Here is an 18,717-nt window from a genome sequence, read left to right on the forward strand (position 1 = left end):
CCTTTATTTTGGCCCGGAACACTTTGTTGCTGCGCAGTAATCACTGATGAATGACCAGAGGTTTTTGGGGCACCAAAGTGGAAGTTTTGTCAATATATTTATTTGCTTGTCTGCACCAGTGAAGTCACATATTTCCCTAAAAACTGCACAGAATGCATGTTATTTCAGTTCCCCCAGGTTTCAGATAAGCTACTGTAAGGAGTCACCAATAGCAGCTGATGCTTTAACCCTCTGGAGTCGATTCACTCGTATACTGTACGCGTGATGAAGCATTTTCTCCTGATAACCCTGAAAATAACTTAAATTACACTTTCAGTTTTGATCCTACAGATAAGAGCAATACTGTACATCAATCGAATCTATAAAGGGTCTACTTTTTTTGTTTTGTTTTGTTTTCAGACATAATAACAACAAAACTTTGTGCATTTATAAAACAAAGATAACAAACAAGGTGTGCTGTCTGCAGCCTTGGTCTGTGGTGATCTTCATTTAGAAACGCGTCATTAAAATGAACCATAACTCAGTGAATACTCAACGAAAAGACATGAGAGAGATATACTGTATATATAGAAAGCTCGACATGTCTACTTTTAAACTAAACAAGTGCTGCCGTAAACAATTCGAAAACTTTATTCTGTGATAAAGTAATCCATATGAAAACTATGCGATGTCCAGTCTTTCACATCTCCCTTCATTATATCTGATGGGACCACGCCCACTTGCTTTTGAGATTATAATGTTTCACTGAAGCGCACGGCTTGAATACGCCCATACAACAGAAAACAATGCAGCGAGACTCTTCAAGTTTTTTTTTTATTTTACTGTTTGCTTCATGGTGAGAGGAATAAGACATAATTCAACCCAAGAAGATGTGATGAGGATTACCTCAGGATTTGAGAATTCCTCAGAAAAAAGAATGAAGTGCTTTATTCAGCAGAGATCATAAACATGAGTAAGTCTCTTTTTATTTATTTATAAACTTGTATTAGGTTTAACATAATGTATAAACATTTTACTACCATAGTTTACTAGTTTTACTAGTTTTTCCAAACTATAATTCCTGAATAAATGTATAATTAAGTGAAACATTATGAAGTTTTAATAACAATATACGCTATACCATACAAAAGCTTGATGTAAATAATATAAATGTAATAAATAAATGTAACCGTAACAAATGTAACAAATATTGCTGTTCTTTCAATTTATCAACAAAAAGAAAACCCTGAAAAAATATTCTCAGCTCTTTTCCACATTAATAATAGTAATAATAATAATAATAATGATACTAATAACAATAAATGTTTTTTTTTTTTTTTTTTCTTTCTTTTTTTTTTAGAAAATCAGTTTGTGCCTGGAGCAATGATGCAAAAAAAAAAAAATCAGCTTTGAAAGTCAGCTTTGATTGTTCTTAATAAACTGTTTAATTGGACTCACAAGTGAATATTACATTATTTTGTGGGATAATTAAATATATTCTAAATAAACTACAAACATAAAAATATATACATTTATTTTGTCCTCACATTCTTTCTTGTAACTCGTCCCTCTCAGTCACAAACCTGACTGAAAGGCTCATTATGCCGCTCATTATGCTGGTCTTTGTCTTCTCAGGTGTAAATCATAATGATATTCATGATAGTTGATGCCTACTCAATAATGACTTTATACAAACAAAAAGTGTCTTAAAAAATTGTAATCAATATATTGTTTTCTGTGAGTAAACAAGATGATTTTCACATCATTTAGAAAGGAAAATTCTACACTACAAGCTCTCAAAACTCTCGGGAACCAATGTTCTGTATGTTTTATGGCCTTATTCAAGTGATTTACAATTTTTTGTTTTTCACTAACCACACATAACTTTATCTTGTACATACATGCTGCTCACATATTATTATAGCCCAGTATGTGCTGATTACAGTGAGATTAGACTTTAGCCATTTAGATGTTTATAAGCAACTGAAAAAGCAAAAATGTCAGGGCATGATAAAACTTCTCCAGGCCCCAATAATACCCTTAGATCTCAGAGGGTAAAAAAGAGTTTGTTTATACATGTCTGCACCTCTACAGCTGGATGTTTAGATGGACTTCACTTTTGTGTGTGACTGTAACAGTTGCATATTTAAATTTCATACTCTGGGAGCCATGAATATAATTAATTTATTGTTTGTAATTTATGCATTTACCTTAGAACCAACTGAAATTTAGTAATCATCCTGGGTCACAAAAAAGTTCCCAAAGTCACCTGTGTGTGTGTGTGTGTGTCTGTTAGGGGGATCATATGCATCCCATATATGGGACACGTCCCAGCCAGGATTTTAATATTGCCTAAAATATCCAGATTTTGGCTATTTGCACTGTGCAGGTTGATCGTTGTGATACATTCATGAGAGCTATAAAGAGCAGAGCTTTTGAATGCTTTTGAATCGCTTTCACGTGTATGTTTTTTCGTTTGACTTGAAGGATTGTGGCGCAATTTGTTTTTTTTGTTTTTTTCGATGCTTCAAGTCAATTCGAACGATCAAACACGTGCGCATATTTGCATAGCTTTGATCGTTCACTCTAGATCGCACCTTCTCACAAGCAGCCCCACAATTGGTCGATTCTGTACAATACCTGCATGTTATTGGTCAAGCTGCTCTGGATGTTTTAGGCATTATTAAAATCCTGGCTGGGACGTGTCCCGTATGAACGGCACATATGGTCACCCTAGTGTGTGTGTGTGTGTGGGTTTGTGTGTGTGTGTGTATTAGTGCTGTCAAATGATGAATCAAAATTAATCGCATCCAAAATAAAAGTTTTTGTTCACATAATAAATGTGTGTGTGTGTGTATACATAAATACACACACATGCATGTATATATTTAAGAAAAGGTTATGTTTATGGATTAAATATATTATTATATAATATCAATAATATCAATCTAAATGTTAATCATATTATGTAAACAAAAATATTTTTTCTGTATGTGATTAATGGTTTTTTTATTAGTGACAGCACTCGTGTGTGTGTGTGTGTATTGACCGAGACAATCAAATATATATAATTTACCACTCTAACACGATCTGTTCTCCTTTGTGTGATTTTGGCTGCTATGTTTTTAGATGCCCTCTCACACTGGTTTCCAAGAAAAATGCAAAAACTATTTATTTTTTTTGTGTGTGATTTCCAGCACATTTCACTCCATACACTTCCCACACTTCTTTTTGATTTTGATCTGCAAGTCTTCCTGTCTGTCTTGTTGTACTTGACCAGCCACACATTCCAACATGCCCACAAACAATTACATTCTGTCCTGCATTGGAAATGGTTGGGTTGTGGGTAGTTTGCTGGGTTGTTCATGGTAACAAGCATTTAGTGAAACTTCATCCTGCCATCTGACAAATACCGTGACATACCATGCCAACAGTCAGCTGTCATAAAGGGTTTGTCAGTCAGTTAATTTAAAACCATCACAAGTCTGACCCTTGTGGGGTTTCTTGCCAATTGAGTATGTTTGCTTAGCTAACAAGGGCATGAGAACAAGAACAAAAGTGATAAAAGCAAGTAAATAAAGTCAGCAGGATGCACACAGAAGCTCTTCTAATTTTATGTCATCTTTCCTGAGCATATACATTTGCATATCTTCTGTATTTCCACTGGTTCTGTCCAGCTCAAAAAATCCTGAGTCTCCAGAGATCCTTCTCCTACCTCCTATAAAGTCAGCCAGTTCATCAGCCACACTGCTGGTACCCTCCACCTCTTTGGATCTTATTTCATTTACTCCACCATGCTGCATGGATGGACCTTGGTTTTTCCGGTCTCTATTTTCGTCCTGGCAAAAGGATCCTCTGGACTTTACCTCAACCTCCCACCCGTCAGCTCCACCGTGCTCCATCAGTCCTCACAGTCTGCTGTGCTCCTCCTCTTCTCCAGTTCTACAATGGTCCTCACACCCGCCGATTCTGCTCCAGTCTGCCAAGCATGCGCTTGTTTCTATCTCGGTCCTGTGAGTCTGTAGTGCTGCCTCAGCCTTCCAGGCCTCCAGTATCACCTCAGGTTTCAGTCTCCTAAGCTCAGCCTGGGACCCAACCTCCATCATCTTTGTTTCATCCATTGTCCCCCTGGTTTCATCAGCCAAGTTGCTACCATGGCTCCTGTTTCCTGGGTATTCCAGATATTATTAAAAATGGTTCTGTTTGGATTCTCATTGTGCACTTATTTACACCCACCATGATCAAATAATAATGCTGTATACAAACATTCATTTTTGCTTTTGAAAATAAACAAAAAGTTTTTATTGTATGGGTCTTAAGTAGTTAGCTTATCTCCTTCAATTTCAGAGATGAGTAGAGAAACAGATGAGTTCTGAACCTCATCACTTATTCACCATCCAGCCCACTATCAACATACATTGACAGCAGCTCCTGGTAGACTAAGATTCTGCTGCATATTTATTACAGGCATAAAATATAATCTTTGAAGTTTCCATAGATGAATATGGAAACAGACTTTTGACACCTAGTCTCAAGAGGGGCTGGATTTGAATACCTTAAAGGGGGTGAAATGCTATTTCATGCATACTGAGTTTTTTACACTGTTAAAGAGTTGGATTCCCATGCTAAACATGGACAAAGTTTAAAAAATTAAGTTGTATGTTTGAACCTTCCGGTTTGTCACAAGTTTCGGAAAGTTTTTTTCGAGTATGGGTCTGTGTGACGTTAGATGGAGCGGAATTTCCTTATATGGATCCTAAGGGCACTTCTTCTGGAAGAGCACGCGCGCACCCGTAGAGCAGAGCAGAGACATTCACTGATCAGAGCGAGAGAGCGAAATGTCACCAAAGGGACCAGTGGATGGAGTTTATTTTTACAGAGCATCAACGGAGTTGTGCAAGTGTTTTTGTTTGTTCCCTGCATTTCGAAGATGCTTGTTTTACAAACAAGGCCCAGTTTGACGCCGGATTTGCATATCGTTTATTACTTAAGGATAATGCAGTCCCAACGAAAAAGGGTCACGATCATGTGTTGGAACCGCAGGCGGTGAGTAAAACTGCTTCAAAAATCTCTGTGTTGTTAACTTCGCTATCGGCGCTTAAGCATATCAAGTAAACAACATGCGATGTATGGTATTTAATACATTTGTTTAGCTGGCCACATAATGCATTTCAAGACATAAGTATAACCGGTTCTTATTTCTTGGCAGCAAACGTTTTCCGCCTCAAAACTGCACTTCCCACATGTAAACCTAAAAAAAAAAATGACAAAGTGGAACTTTGTCATTTTCCAAAACCGCTAAGCAAATATATACAGTTTAAATAACTTACATACCACATAGAGACGTCCTGCTGTGGTCGTTGCTGCTGCTGCTCTTGTTCAATTTCAGCCTCGGGATCTGATTCTGGATCATTAATGTACGGCTGAATCTGATTGTTAGCCATGGTTTGTTTTGGATGATGGTTTTTTCCTCACGGCAATGTCATGTTTTTTTTTTCCTCACGCTCTCAACGCAAAAGCTTACGCACACTTGTGATTCTTTAGCTCCGCCCACACATCACGCCTCCAGCCGCTCGTGTTTTTTCCGGAAAAAATCGGTAGAGACTATCTTTCTCTTATAAATTTAATAAAACTAAACTTTTTGGATATATGGAGGACGCAGTACTGCTCTATAGGTATTCAAGATTAACAGGAGATTGAGTGAAAATGAGTATTTCACCCCCCCCCCCCCCCCCCCCCTTAAGAATACTGAGTAAGGTGAAGGAATTTTTAAGGCGTCATTCATCCAAAAATGAAATTTGTGTCATATTTATTTATCCTTATGTCATACCAAATCCACATGACATTCTTCTGTGGAATACAAAATAAGTTTAATGGTAGCATTTTTTTCCATGCAGTTACAAAGCTTTCAAGCTTTAACAAGTACACAAAAGTTATTTAAAGTAATCCATGCAACTCTTTTCTTTGAAAGTAGTATGAAAGATTTATGTGCGGAACAAACTGAAATTGTTAATTCATTCACACCAGTTTTGTGAATCAAAACCATCTCAAAAGCATTTATTATAAAAAAAAAAAAATAAAAAAAAAAGATTTAACATGTCACTGACTTGATGCCAGACATGAAAACTGGCCATATATTACAAGCCAAAACATATTTTCAGTCAGCTGGATTGGTAAATGTCAATAAAGCACAGTCTGCACTTATCAATACTGACACAAACCTTGTTACTCTCTATAGCCGCGTTTCCACCGCAGGAACTTTACCCAGGAACTAGGGACTTGGTCCGGTACTTGGTGTGTTTCCACCGCAGGAACCAGGAACTAAATAAAAGTTCTGGGTAAAAAAATGCCCCCCAGAAAGTCCCTGCTGGCGAGGTGGTACTTTTTTAAAGTTCCGGAACTTTCGGGGGCGGGACTTTGGCGCTAAACATGCTGATTGGTTGAGTTCACGCAGCATTGGTTGAGTTCAACCACCATTTATTCGGATCAACATTTTCAAAATATTACTGTTATTGTGTCATGAAATGTAATTTTAAAAGTATTTCAGGCGAGAATGTAGTTGTTTGAAACTCAAATCTGTTGTTTATTTATAAAGACAGCGCCTATTTAAAAATGTGTTTCGCCGATCTCGTAGACGGTGAGCTCCACTCGATCAGCGGGAGCTCAGTCCTCATGTATCCGCAGAGAGCAGCCTCTCCTGGGATAGACCTTCTGATATGCGCCGCTGGCTCTGATGTGTCGTTAGTGGTTAAAACATAACATATAATTCAGCTGCGGGGTAAATCTAACAGGTTTTCTTTGGTCTGTATTCAATTTATTTATCTATATGTAAAAATGAAAATAAAAAGGCAAGTCTATATAATATTTATTTCATTGTAATGGCTGTACGTTACACTTATCCCTGAACTAAGTACATTTCTGCAGCTGTTATTATGTTTAAATGAAAATGAAAGGAGGCAGTGGTATTTTATATCCTATTTCGTTTTATTGTAAATATACTGAGGGGAAAATTGCAGTAGCCAAAGCGATCTGAGTTCACGCAGCATTGGTTGAGTTCAACCACCATTTATTCGGATAATTTTCAAATATTACTGTTATTGTGTCATGAAATGTAATTTTAAAAGTATTTCAGGCGAGAATGTAGTTGTTTAAAACTCAAATCTATGGTTTATTTATAAAGACAGCGCCTATTTAAAAATGTGTTTCGCCGATCTCGTAGACGGTGAGCTCCACTCAATCAGCGGGAGCTCAGTCCTCTTGTATCCGCAGAGAGCAGCCTCTCCTGGGATAGACCTTCTGATATGCGCCGCTGGCTCTGATGTGTCTTTAGTGGTTAAACATAAAATATAATTCAGCTGCGGGGTAAATCTAACAGGTTTTCTTTGGTCTGTATTCAATTTATCTATATGTTAAAATGAAAATAAAAAAGGCAAGTCTATATAATATTTCTTTCATTGTAATGGCTGCATATACACATTTCCCTGACCTAAGTACATTTCTGCAGTTGTTATTATGTTTAAATGAAAACGAATATTTCGTTTTATTGTAAATATACAGTAGGGAAAATTGCAGTAGCCAAGACGAGCTGACTGAAGTTATCAAGTATCATATATATATATATATATATATATATATATATATATATATATATATATATATAGTATATAGTTACGCTGCTGTTTATAGATTTACCGGACTTGCGTAGTTGCAGACATCACACTCCCCAGTCGAATGCACAAAGTCTGAACTAACTACCGAGGATGCACGTCCAAAATCAGCGTACTTTTTTTTTATTTTTTTTAATCAGAGGTACTTTGTATTGAGAAACGCGTGCAGACCTACGTCACCAGTCATTTGCCTAATCTACCCGGTACTTTACACCGCGGTGGAAACGCAGAAAGCAACAGGTCTGGGGGGAAAAAAGTTCCTGGGAAAAAAAGTTCCTGGTAAAAATGTTCCGGGTAATTTCGGTGGAAACGCGGCATATCACTATTTCCAGAATCAGTGCACTGAAAAAAAGTTCAATGACCATGTAATTTATTTAAAGTGCGTTTTTATATTGTACTAACCAAAAATAATGGTTTCTGGTTTAAGCTTGTTTTGTTAGTTTTGGCTGAAAGCAAATAACATTTCTTATAGAACATAATTTAAACAATTTTGTTTAACGGGGTCGTATGATGCGATTTTTCAATTTTTCCTTTTCTTTAGTGTGCAATGTAGCTATTTGTGCATGTACTGTATAAGATCTGCAGTTACAATGCTCGAAGTCTCCCACAAAAGGATTTATTCTTTCTAAAAGAAAAGGGTGAATTTGACCGGGCTAAAATGCCTCATTCAAACATACCCCCACATCTACGTCGATGTGGAAATTTTAGCATAATGCTGGCCAAATGTTCATTGCAAAGAAAGAGGGTGTGGTTTCAGGAACCACAGTAGTGTTGATGCAGCAATGTCAGGGATAAGCTGGTTGGATCAGAAAACTTAGGCAGGTGACTTGCTTCCTCGTTGCCGTATCAGGCAATGACTTTGCAGGCAGCCTTTTTCCACGAAGGCACCTCATGAAACTGATTTTGTACAGGCTTCTGAGGCAGAGTAATGGTTTAATGATCTACAGCAAAATATAGTGAGCATTGGTGATAACTAAGTGGATATTTCATTATTGCAAAACATACATAAAAAGTAGAAAATGTTGACCAAAAACATGCATTTTCACACAATCTGACCACTGACAGCGACTTTCAGACACCATCTTTATTTTCTGGCTTAACTGTCATAGAATGGAATGCACAGGATTGTGAGATATCAAAGGCAGTGAAAGGATACATGCTGCCTTCAAAATCAGCCAGATGAAGGCATCTCAGGAGACAGGAACTGAAGCTAACATTGAATTCAGACGTGCCTTGATGCCTTTTTTTCAGTTTTCTATTGCAGCAGTTGTTTCTATACGAAAGCAAATGTACTTTATTTGGCCTTCCGAAAGTAGATGCAATGAGGTATCATTGGTTAAGATTTATTTACAACAGAACAGCTCAACCCAGATTTTTGAATTTGTGAAACACATTTTATGGATGACAGTTTTGTGAACCTTTCTTAGTGGTTTAAGTATTTGCTATTGACTGTGCAAAAGTGGAGTTTTGCGCCCTGTAGAATATTGCATTGTGTGTTCATGTGAAAGAGAGACAGGGTCACATCCAGTGCTTGAAGTGTATATATAAAATTTTGCCTTTAGAGTACCTGCACTTTTTTGTGCATACCAACACTTCTGACATGTCACTATATAAATCACACTACCCAGGCGGGATTACCTTTCATTTTGACCAATCACGTGAATGAATGCAAGCGGAGTGTGTGGGGCTGTCAGGGTAGGTGTATTATACAGGGGAGTAGAATAATAATTAATTTTTGATTACTAATTTGAGTCAGTATTTTATACCGAAAATGAAAATTATACTAATACTTAAAATGAAAAGAAGCAGGCTTTTGCGATCACATAATTTAAAACCAGTAAACTCCTGGAAAGGCCAAGGATCCAGTAAATTAATTCAAACAGTAAGTTCAGACCAGCGCTAATGCGGGGAAAGACCGACGATTGTGGGGAGAATAGTGACTTATGTTCAAATGTCAGAAATGTTTTTCTTTTCAGCATGTATTTGGCTTAAAAGCAAGAGTATTTTATAATGAGCAGATATTATGGCCACAGATTTAGTGATTCTGAATGGATCCGTAAAGGCAGCTGATTTAGTGGTCTTTGGCATCTCTCTGTGGTACTGTTTGGTATCGCAACTTGACTTGTGCTAATTTGGCTCAACAAAATACTGTGGAATTCATTATAATCAGTGATGGTCTTTACACCATAGATACATATACATATCTATGGTCTACACTGAATGCGGCATAGCACAACATGACAAATCCTCGACAGAAAACAGCTATTTTTCTATTTATGATGTATTGACAAGTATAAAATTATTTTCTAGACAGACTTTAGCTGTTTCGGCGTAGACACAGTGTTACTCTCCTATCTAGAAGAAACAAAACAACCTCGGCGTCCGATTTTTGAAAAATCACCTTTTTTTTTTAATCATGGCTTGTGTATGAACTACATACACAATTGTAGTTGATGAACTACAATAATGTACAGTATTTGAAATATAATATGTTTTTTGAACATTAAAGCGTCTACATATTCTGTTATAGCATCATGTGACCCCTTTAAATATAAATTTTACTTGACACCAGAGTGTTGATGTGAACAAGAAGAAATTCACGTTACTATATTGGGCAAGAGTAAAAGATGACTTAATTTTAAGGTGACCTATTCTTTTTAAATTTCATGCAGTATATCTCAGTTGTTTCTCTCATTACCCTTTTTTTTGGATCCTAATCTCATCTATTATGATGAGTTAAGTTGGACCCACTATACACACCTCTACACAGTACACACTTCTCATACAGACTACATGGTTTGGCTTAAATCTATTAAACTGGCACCACCGGGTGAGAACAAAGACTTGAAATGAATCAAGTATAACTATTATTGTCTTTTGTGGAGCTGCTCCACATCTGAATCACATCTTGCAACACTGACACTGTTTTTGAACTGTGCTGAATCAACATTGAACTAACAAAAGCGATTGATGCCTTTTGTAAAATTCACAAATTCACTGTTATTGATTTGAACTGAATTAACACTAAACTGACTTGTTCTGAGTAATGACACTGTTAGCTTTTAGAGCTGCTTCACAGCAGGTTCCATAGTTGAGTTTCCATTCTGCTATTTTTCTTGTTCATCACGGTGAAGCTGCTTTGACACAATCTGTCAATGTAAAAATCACTATCAAGGTGAATTGACTAAACAATTTCAATGCATGTGTGTCCCATCATGATCAGGTCCAGGAGGGAATAATGCAGCTGCTGGTATAGCCCAGTCTCAGTCTCGAGCAATGATTGCTGCTGCTGCCCGCCGCAGAGACAGCAGTCATAACGACCTCTACTACGAAGAGGCAGAGCATGAGAGACGTGTCCGCAAACGCAAGGCTAGGTGAGACAACATTAGTGTAGAGATTTAGAAAGACATTTGGCAAATAATTTTACTTATAAAGAATAAATGATGAAAAGTTGGAGAGATAAGCTTATAGACTTGCAATATGCTTTTTTTTAAACTGTGATAATGCCTGCTTATGATATTTATCATGAATGAATCAAGATAGAAATAGATTATCAGCATGAAATGGGATCATTTCTAATAGTGATTAAGTGATTAAATCAGACAAAAGATTGCATTTCTCAGTCTCTAATGCAGAGGTTCTCATATGTTTGGTGACCCTGCTTTTTAAAGTAGCAGAGCAATACATTTTTGTCCTCCCATTTGAATCTGACACATAAGATGTGAGTTTACGTAAGTACATATACTGTATATTGTCAACACTGTAGATTGAAGGTATGGTTCACCCAAAAATGAAAATGAAAATTCTTTCATTAATTACTCACCCTCATGTCATTGCAAGACCTCATCTTCAGAACACAAATTAAGATATTTTGATGAATATCGAGGCGCAGCTGACACAGAACAGCGAACATTGTTTAGGTTCAGTGGATACTCTCTAAAAGAGAGCGACAGAGTGACACAGAGAAGACAAATTGTTGAATAAAGTTGTTATTTTTTATTTCCTTGTGCACAAAAAGTAATCTCGTAGCATCATAAATTTACAGTTGAACGACTGATGTCACAAGGACTATTTTAATGATGTCCTTGCTAGGGCTGTGTATCACCAGCAAAGTCACGATATGATGCGTATTACAATATAGGACTACACTTAACCTCAGTAGAATTTAGTAAAACAGCTGTATATGAAACACTGCATACTTTAAGGCCAGTGCTAACTATAAGCAGTTGACCTCTGCGATATGAAGGGCCTCCATAACTGTACCACAGTACAATATAGGTAATGGCATATGTTTAATGTTTACATTGGGCACCAGGTACAACATTCTGATTGTTTGTATTTAGCTTTTAAGCCCATAAATAATAATTTACTCATTCTAATAAATGTATATTTTAATTTACTCATATTAATATATATAAAAAAATTATCTTTGCGCAAATGAATGCACTCTACTTTACAAAAATAAAGTGAAGAGTTCTAAGCTAATGCACTGTCTTCTGTATCTTATGCACACACACGCTCAGTCACTCACACAGATCACGCTTTGCGTGCAATCAGACATTCGGGAACAAACTTTTTAGCTTTTTATAAACCATAAATAGCTTAATTGCTCAAGAGCTACATTATCTCTCTCAACATGTAGCTGGTAACATTGTTTCCAAAGGAATTAAAGCCACAGCTTCAATGTTAATAGAGAAATGTGGCAAAACAGAGGTAATTTATACATGCACAGCCACTCTCCTCTCGTTCTCTCTCTCTCGTGTAAATAAAAACTTGATGAATTACAATGTTCTGAGAATAGAATATTGAAGTGAGATCGCTAAACTGTAAGCGAACAGGTGTTTTCAGAAAGCAAGCGTGATTATAGTGGAAGGAGAGCGCGTGCACAGGGTTGGCAAAGATAGGTAACACGCTTAACAGATATTTCCGTATTGCTAAATGTTTCGGGGATAACATCTCTTTATATCAGGCAACCCCGATTGTGTTCCTCTGCGGCCAGAGTAAACCTTGTTTAGACTATATTAGACTCTATTCATTATTTTTTAGAAACCTTGCACTTTTCCACTCAATTTTAAACTGTATTCTTGTATCCAAATTAAGCACTGTCCACTGCTGTGCACATGCCACAATTTCGTATTGTAAAATCTCTGTGATAATACATCGTCATAACGATATTTTGAACACAGCACTAGTCCTTGCTACATTTCTGGACCTTGACTGTGGTAGTATGCTTGCTGTCTATGGGAGGGTCCGAGATCTCATTCACCAAAAAAATCTTAATCTGTGTTTCAAAGATGAACGGAGATCTTACTGGTTTGAAATGACATGAGGGTGTGTAATTAATGACAGAATTTTTGGGTGAACTATCCCTTTAAATGTGAACATAATTTCAGTACTACACAAAAAAAATTTGATGTAGGATTTACTTTGCAAACTTTTTAATTCAGAAATAGTAAATTTGATAAATAATTGCATAGAAACACAACTTTTTTTTATACACTGTACTTAGTCTAAGTCTGTATTCCCCAGTTTACAGTGCCTCACACTTTGGGAATCACTGCTCTAGACAACAACAGATTATGAAACTGAACTAGAGAAACTTGAGACTGTGTGACGACACACTTTTCTTTGTCAGGCTGGTGGTGGCAGTCGAGGAGGCATTTACACACATTCGTCGCATGCAAGAGGAGGAAAAGAAAAAGGCACCTGGTGATGTGATGGACCCACGTGAAGCAGCTCAAGCCATCTTCCCTTCCATGGCCAGAGCACTGCAGAAATACCTCCGTACCACCAGACAACAGCACCTCCACAGCATGGAGAGCATACAGCAGCACTTAGCTTTCTGCATCACAAACAACATGACACCCAAGGTAAGGCCACTGACAGTAAGAATCCCAGCCAGGTCTTTTTTTTATCACAAAATAATCCCAGGGTGATCATGAATAATCTTAAAGGGGTTCATTTCACAATAAAGATTGGCAGCATATGGAGATTGGAAGGCAGCCAGACATTTCTGAATCCAATGATAATGTCATATACTGTCGGCTTAGATGCTTTCATCTGATTGATTTTTGAAGGCAGCATTAATGTATCCTTCTCTGCTATTGATATACCACAATCCTGCACATACTTATCTGTGACAGTTGAGCTTAAAAATAAAGACGGTGCCTGAGAATTGTCACCAAACCTATACTGTTTTGTTTAAAAATCATTCAACTATAATGCTGCCTCTAAAATCTAAGGTACCTCCATGTGCAAACACTGCCTGCAAATTCAATGTCTAATAGGGCAGCAAGGGAACAATTCAACTTTCTAAGCTTTTAGATGCAGCTGTAAACATAAACGGGGCTTAAAGTTCTCCAGCACCATGCTGGAGTGTGATGTTTGGCTGCAGGAAAAAGTCATCCTACATTTAAAAACACTTGTTGATATCACGTTCAAGTTCATGAGTTCGCCTACTAATGTATGAGAGGAACACCGCTTTCACTCTCAACCAAACTAACATTACTAACCAGTCAGAAGTTTTGCTCTTATAATAACGAGATGCGCATTAGCTGATAAATGGAAAATAAGCCTGGGTCTCAAGCGTGAAACATTAAAAAAGCTGCAAGGTGCAAAAGGCAAAGATCTAGTGTCATGTTTACATAGAAAAACTATTTAAAAAAAAAAAAAAAAAAAAAAAGCAGTGGAGGTTTGTAAACCGTAATCACGTAATTTCCATAAGAATGATATGATTACCAGAACGATTTTCCGGGATTTTTGAAAAGGTCCTGTTCACACATGACCTCTAAACAGTAATTTACCAGTAAATACTGTATATGTGAGAGGGGCTAAAGTCCTCTGCATATTTGGTGAGTGTGTTATGTTCATCTGGGAAAACTCACTTGAAAGTCCTGGAATTGTATTTTGCAATATCTGTACAAACCCTGTTTAAGTTACAGTTCTTGGATTCTTCATTGTAATTTTTTTTTAACTGAACTGTAGTTTTGTGTAGTAAACTGTCTTTGTATATTTTCTATTTCATATTAATTTCCTAGTATTTAATTTACCTTTATTTCTTTTTAACAAAATTATTTCAGAAATGTCATGTTTTAGATTGTAGGTCATGTACCCTGTGAAGGTCAAAGCTAACCAGCAAAACTTAAAATCAAAAGCACCCTAAATGTTACGTGTTTGCACCATTAAACATAAACTTTCTTGGCATTCCTGTTTCAAATATCCCACCATAATCTGTAGTCTGAGCCTGTCAAGGGCTAATATCAATGGTTACTAGTTAGAATCAAGGAAAATCATTTTCATTTTGTTTGCCAAATAACCCTGTATGTGTGTGCCCCCATAACCCCCAAGCCCCGGAAAAAGTTTCTTCAGGATTTTTTTTTTTTTTTTTTTTTTTGCTTTAACCTACATAGTGTATTTAAATAATATTATGTGAGACCTATGAGAGACACAAAACTGTACAAATGTAAATGTTTGCTCACAGTAGTATGCCATGATTGAGCTGAATCTAGGATGCCGTATGTTTAGATCAAGACAATGTGCCAGGGTTTCAGATCAAGTTTGTGGAACTTTTAAAGCCTGTTCACACCAAGGACGATAACTATAAAGATAACGATAAAAATATAGTTCTAAAAATCGTTCTGAATATTGAAGAATAGCAGAGTCCACGCTACAGCTATAGGGAAAAAGGCACAGAGAAACAATATAGTTGGAATCACTTTCAGATTGATTTTTTCCAGCTGATGAATGATACAAACATTGACACCCAATCAGAACCCATCCTGCTATAACGAGCTCAAGAATTTAAAGCGGCAGATTAGTGTGTGCTTAGAATAAACAGAAAATATTGTCCTCTGGTCTGAACACTAATATCTTCATAGTTATCTTTCTTGGTATGAACAGGGCTTTAGTGGAGTCAAAGATATGATTATCGTATCAGCTTGTCCAAGTTGAGGGAAGAACATATGGAGAAAACGGTGGTGTTTTACTTTAAACTCACATCGACTGTTATTTGACTATAATGCTGAAGTGTGTTTTTGTTTTTCAGGCATTTCTGGAGAGTTATCTGACCACAGGCCCTACACTGCAGTATGGAAAGGACCGCTGGCTTGCCAGGCAGTGGACCCTTATCAGCGAAGCCTCAGTTACCAGTGGTCTGAAAGACGGGACCATTTTTCTGCTAAAATGCATTGACTTTAGCCTAGTAGTCACTACCAAAAAGATACCTTATATTAAGCTTGATGAAGAATTCATTGACCCAAAGTCACACAAATTTGTCCTTCGACTGCAGTCTGAGACTTCAGTTTAGAGTTTTTTTTTTTTTTCTCTTTTTTCAGCAAAAACAGATTTTCTTCTGGGATGTATTTTTATTCCACTTTCAAGTAATATATATGTATATCAAATGTTTAAATATATTTCTTTTTCTTTTATGAATTTGTTTTGTTCATGCTTAAATGTTCATTGGAATTAACACGTTTGCAGTCAAACCAAAAAATCAGATCAGATAAAACTGTTATGGAGATTAAATATAATTTCTGACACTACCTATTAATGCTTGTAAAATACAGAAACAGTAAAGGATGGTGGATAGTGGGTGCAGTCAGATACTTTTTCAGTAGACCACAGAGAGATGGATGGACTCAAATGGGCACATTTTCTCTGCCTTGCTACGCTTTATAAAAACACTCTGGGAATATGATCTGCAGACATTCTGCCAGATCCACAATAGTGCAGTTGGAGCTGAAAAGATGAAACTTTCAGAAACATTGGCCAATTACTTTATCGTTATAGTCGCAGGTTTTCCCATCATAACATTCACAAGCACATCTTCTCAGCCAAATGACCTACCACTACTGTAAATGCACATCAAACATTTCCAAGGCACATTTATAACAGGCTTGTTTGTGCTAATAGGACACGTCTTTGTTTATATAAATATATAACATTACACAATTAAAATTATGCAAGAAGTATGTCATATTTTTGACTCACAGTTTATCACTGACTTTTTAATCTTATAATTGTGATTTAAGTCAAAACTTAAATAATTATGAGATAAAATGTAGTTATTATTAGATTAAAAATAATATGAAGTAAGCCAGAGATTTTACAAAAAGTCAAAATTCAAATAATTATGACGTGAAAAGCTGATATTAAGATGAAAGCTCTTGGTGAGATATAAAATCTGGTGAGATTTTTTTTTTTTTTATGGATGCAAATACAGTTAAGCTTATGATAAGCAGATACTGTCAATTTTTTGAGAAATTAACAGAGATTGTGTACCTATTTTTCTTTGTGGCACAATTCTTCTTCTTTTTTTCTTATGACAGTTAGAAATATGATCACTTAAACCATATGCTTAAATCCCAGATCTCTGGGAATAAAGAACTGCTTGGCCTGTACTCTGCATGTCATGTATTTTAAGAGGTGCACTTTCCAGCAGACTGTAGGGAGTTGTAATTGGACATGGACTCAATTTGAGCTGTTCAGATGAGTTCACACATCTGATCTCTTGTGTCCTGTCCTGTTTCTTGTTCTATGCCTTACAGCAGTGTAGCTATAAAAAACTAACAAACAGCTCATGAGAATTTCATTAAGGTCTATGAAATTAAAGAATGTCCCCGCAGAGAAATAGAATGTTTTGTCTGCCAATGTTGAGATACTGCTGAGAAACAACTGGTCATGATCACTGGTCATTTTACCTTGATTTTAGAATGTTGCTGTCAGCCCTTGTTAAGGACCGCAAAATTGTTCTAAAGCTGATTTTTTTTCAGAGTGGGTAATTTTAAAAGGATTGTTATCACAAGTGTTCAAATATCATGTCATATCTATGCATAACATACAATTTAATTTTCTATTTATTTAGAAAGAATAGACTGCCTGAAATATATATCAGTTAAAAGGATAAGTTATCAACATTTCTCACAACATCTTTTGTGTTCCACTTTACTTTTACTTTTTACTTTATCACTTTACATTTTTCTGTCATTGGAAGAATTAACAATCACATCACCCTTTAGTGTTGGATGTGTTAACATTTTCATTGATCTGTTTTTGCACATAGACTGTCATTTTAGGTTACACTTTACTACACTTTTTACTTTGGGTTTTTATCATGGGTCATTATTATTGTTCACTCGTCCCTCATTTTCTTCTATATTCCAATGTTATCAAATGCTATTTTTTTGCTAAAACTTTTATATTAAGACGTTTTTTAAGACCGTGATATTGTGGACTGAGTTACTTTATATAAACCACTTATAATGTTACTGTGCCTCTGCTTTTACACATTGTGTGTATGTATGTGTTAAGTCATTCACAATTTACAACTCGCATCTCACTTGCTGAAGGGCACTCTTTGTATGCCTGATTTTGTTATAACAAATGCTTCAAAGCTCACATCATACATTTGAATAAAACAGACATTTTCAATAACACTGAAAGTCATCTGGAACCTTTCTTACTGCCAAAATATATTGTTAAGGTTATTGAACTGTAGGCATGGTTTATAACTGTATTTTGATCTTTTGTCCTGAATTAGCTCATATAGGCCAGATTATAAATGTTCATTCCTTTTGATTCCAAATAACGAAAGGGTAAACAAATCAGCAGTGTCGCACTTTTAAGTTTAGAGTGTACATTTAACCCTGTGAGACTCTGTACTGTATGTGCATATACATGCCGTGGCAGTAAATCACTCAAGAAGCCTTTCTGTGATTCTGTACAAAGGTGAAACTGCAGTTTTAAACTTGTCACACTGGATTTTCACCTCAGTTTTGCCAGAGCTCGGCTGCCCTCATAGGTCACATCAGACATGTGGTTGGTCTAGTTCATATGTGCGAGTCATATGGGTATGAGTCATATGGGCGCATCTGGATTATCATTAATCTTGTTGGAAAAAGCATCCATATGAAGGTGAGGGTAACTGAGTCTGAGGGTAAGTGTTCTGCATTCCAGTTTTATCCTTAGTCTAGTGGTGCACAGATGTAGTTTCTACTGAATTAAATTACTTTGCAGCTCCATCTGTAGATGTCCCTCCATACTGCTGAGCTAAAGATGTTAGGTTCTAAAATCA

The 18,717-nt window shown here is 36.4% G+C and overlaps 1 protein-coding gene across 1 annotated transcript in view; it reads left to right on the top strand.

Moving 5' to 3' along the window:
• Positions 1-18,079, top strand: part of LOC127949650 (vang-like protein 1) — a 111,881-nt gene extending 93,802 nt beyond the window's left edge. The window contains exons 7-9 of the mRNA XM_052547101.1: positions 10,870-11,020; positions 13,282-13,516; positions 15,691-18,079. Coding sequence (XP_052403061.1) covers positions 10,870-11,020; positions 13,282-13,516; positions 15,691-15,951 — 647 coding nt within the window. The 3' untranslated portion in view covers positions 15,952-18,079. The remainder of the gene's footprint in view (positions 1-10,869; positions 11,021-13,281; positions 13,517-15,690) is intronic.
• Positions 18,080-18,717: the final 638 nt, after the last annotated feature.

The sequence above is a fragment of the Carassius gibelio genome, chromosome B1, assembly GCF_023724105.1.
Source record: "Carassius gibelio isolate Cgi1373 ecotype wild population from Czech Republic chromosome B1, carGib1.2-hapl.c, whole genome shotgun sequence".
NCBI lineage: Eukaryota > Metazoa > Chordata > Actinopteri > Cypriniformes > Cyprinidae > Carassius > Carassius gibelio.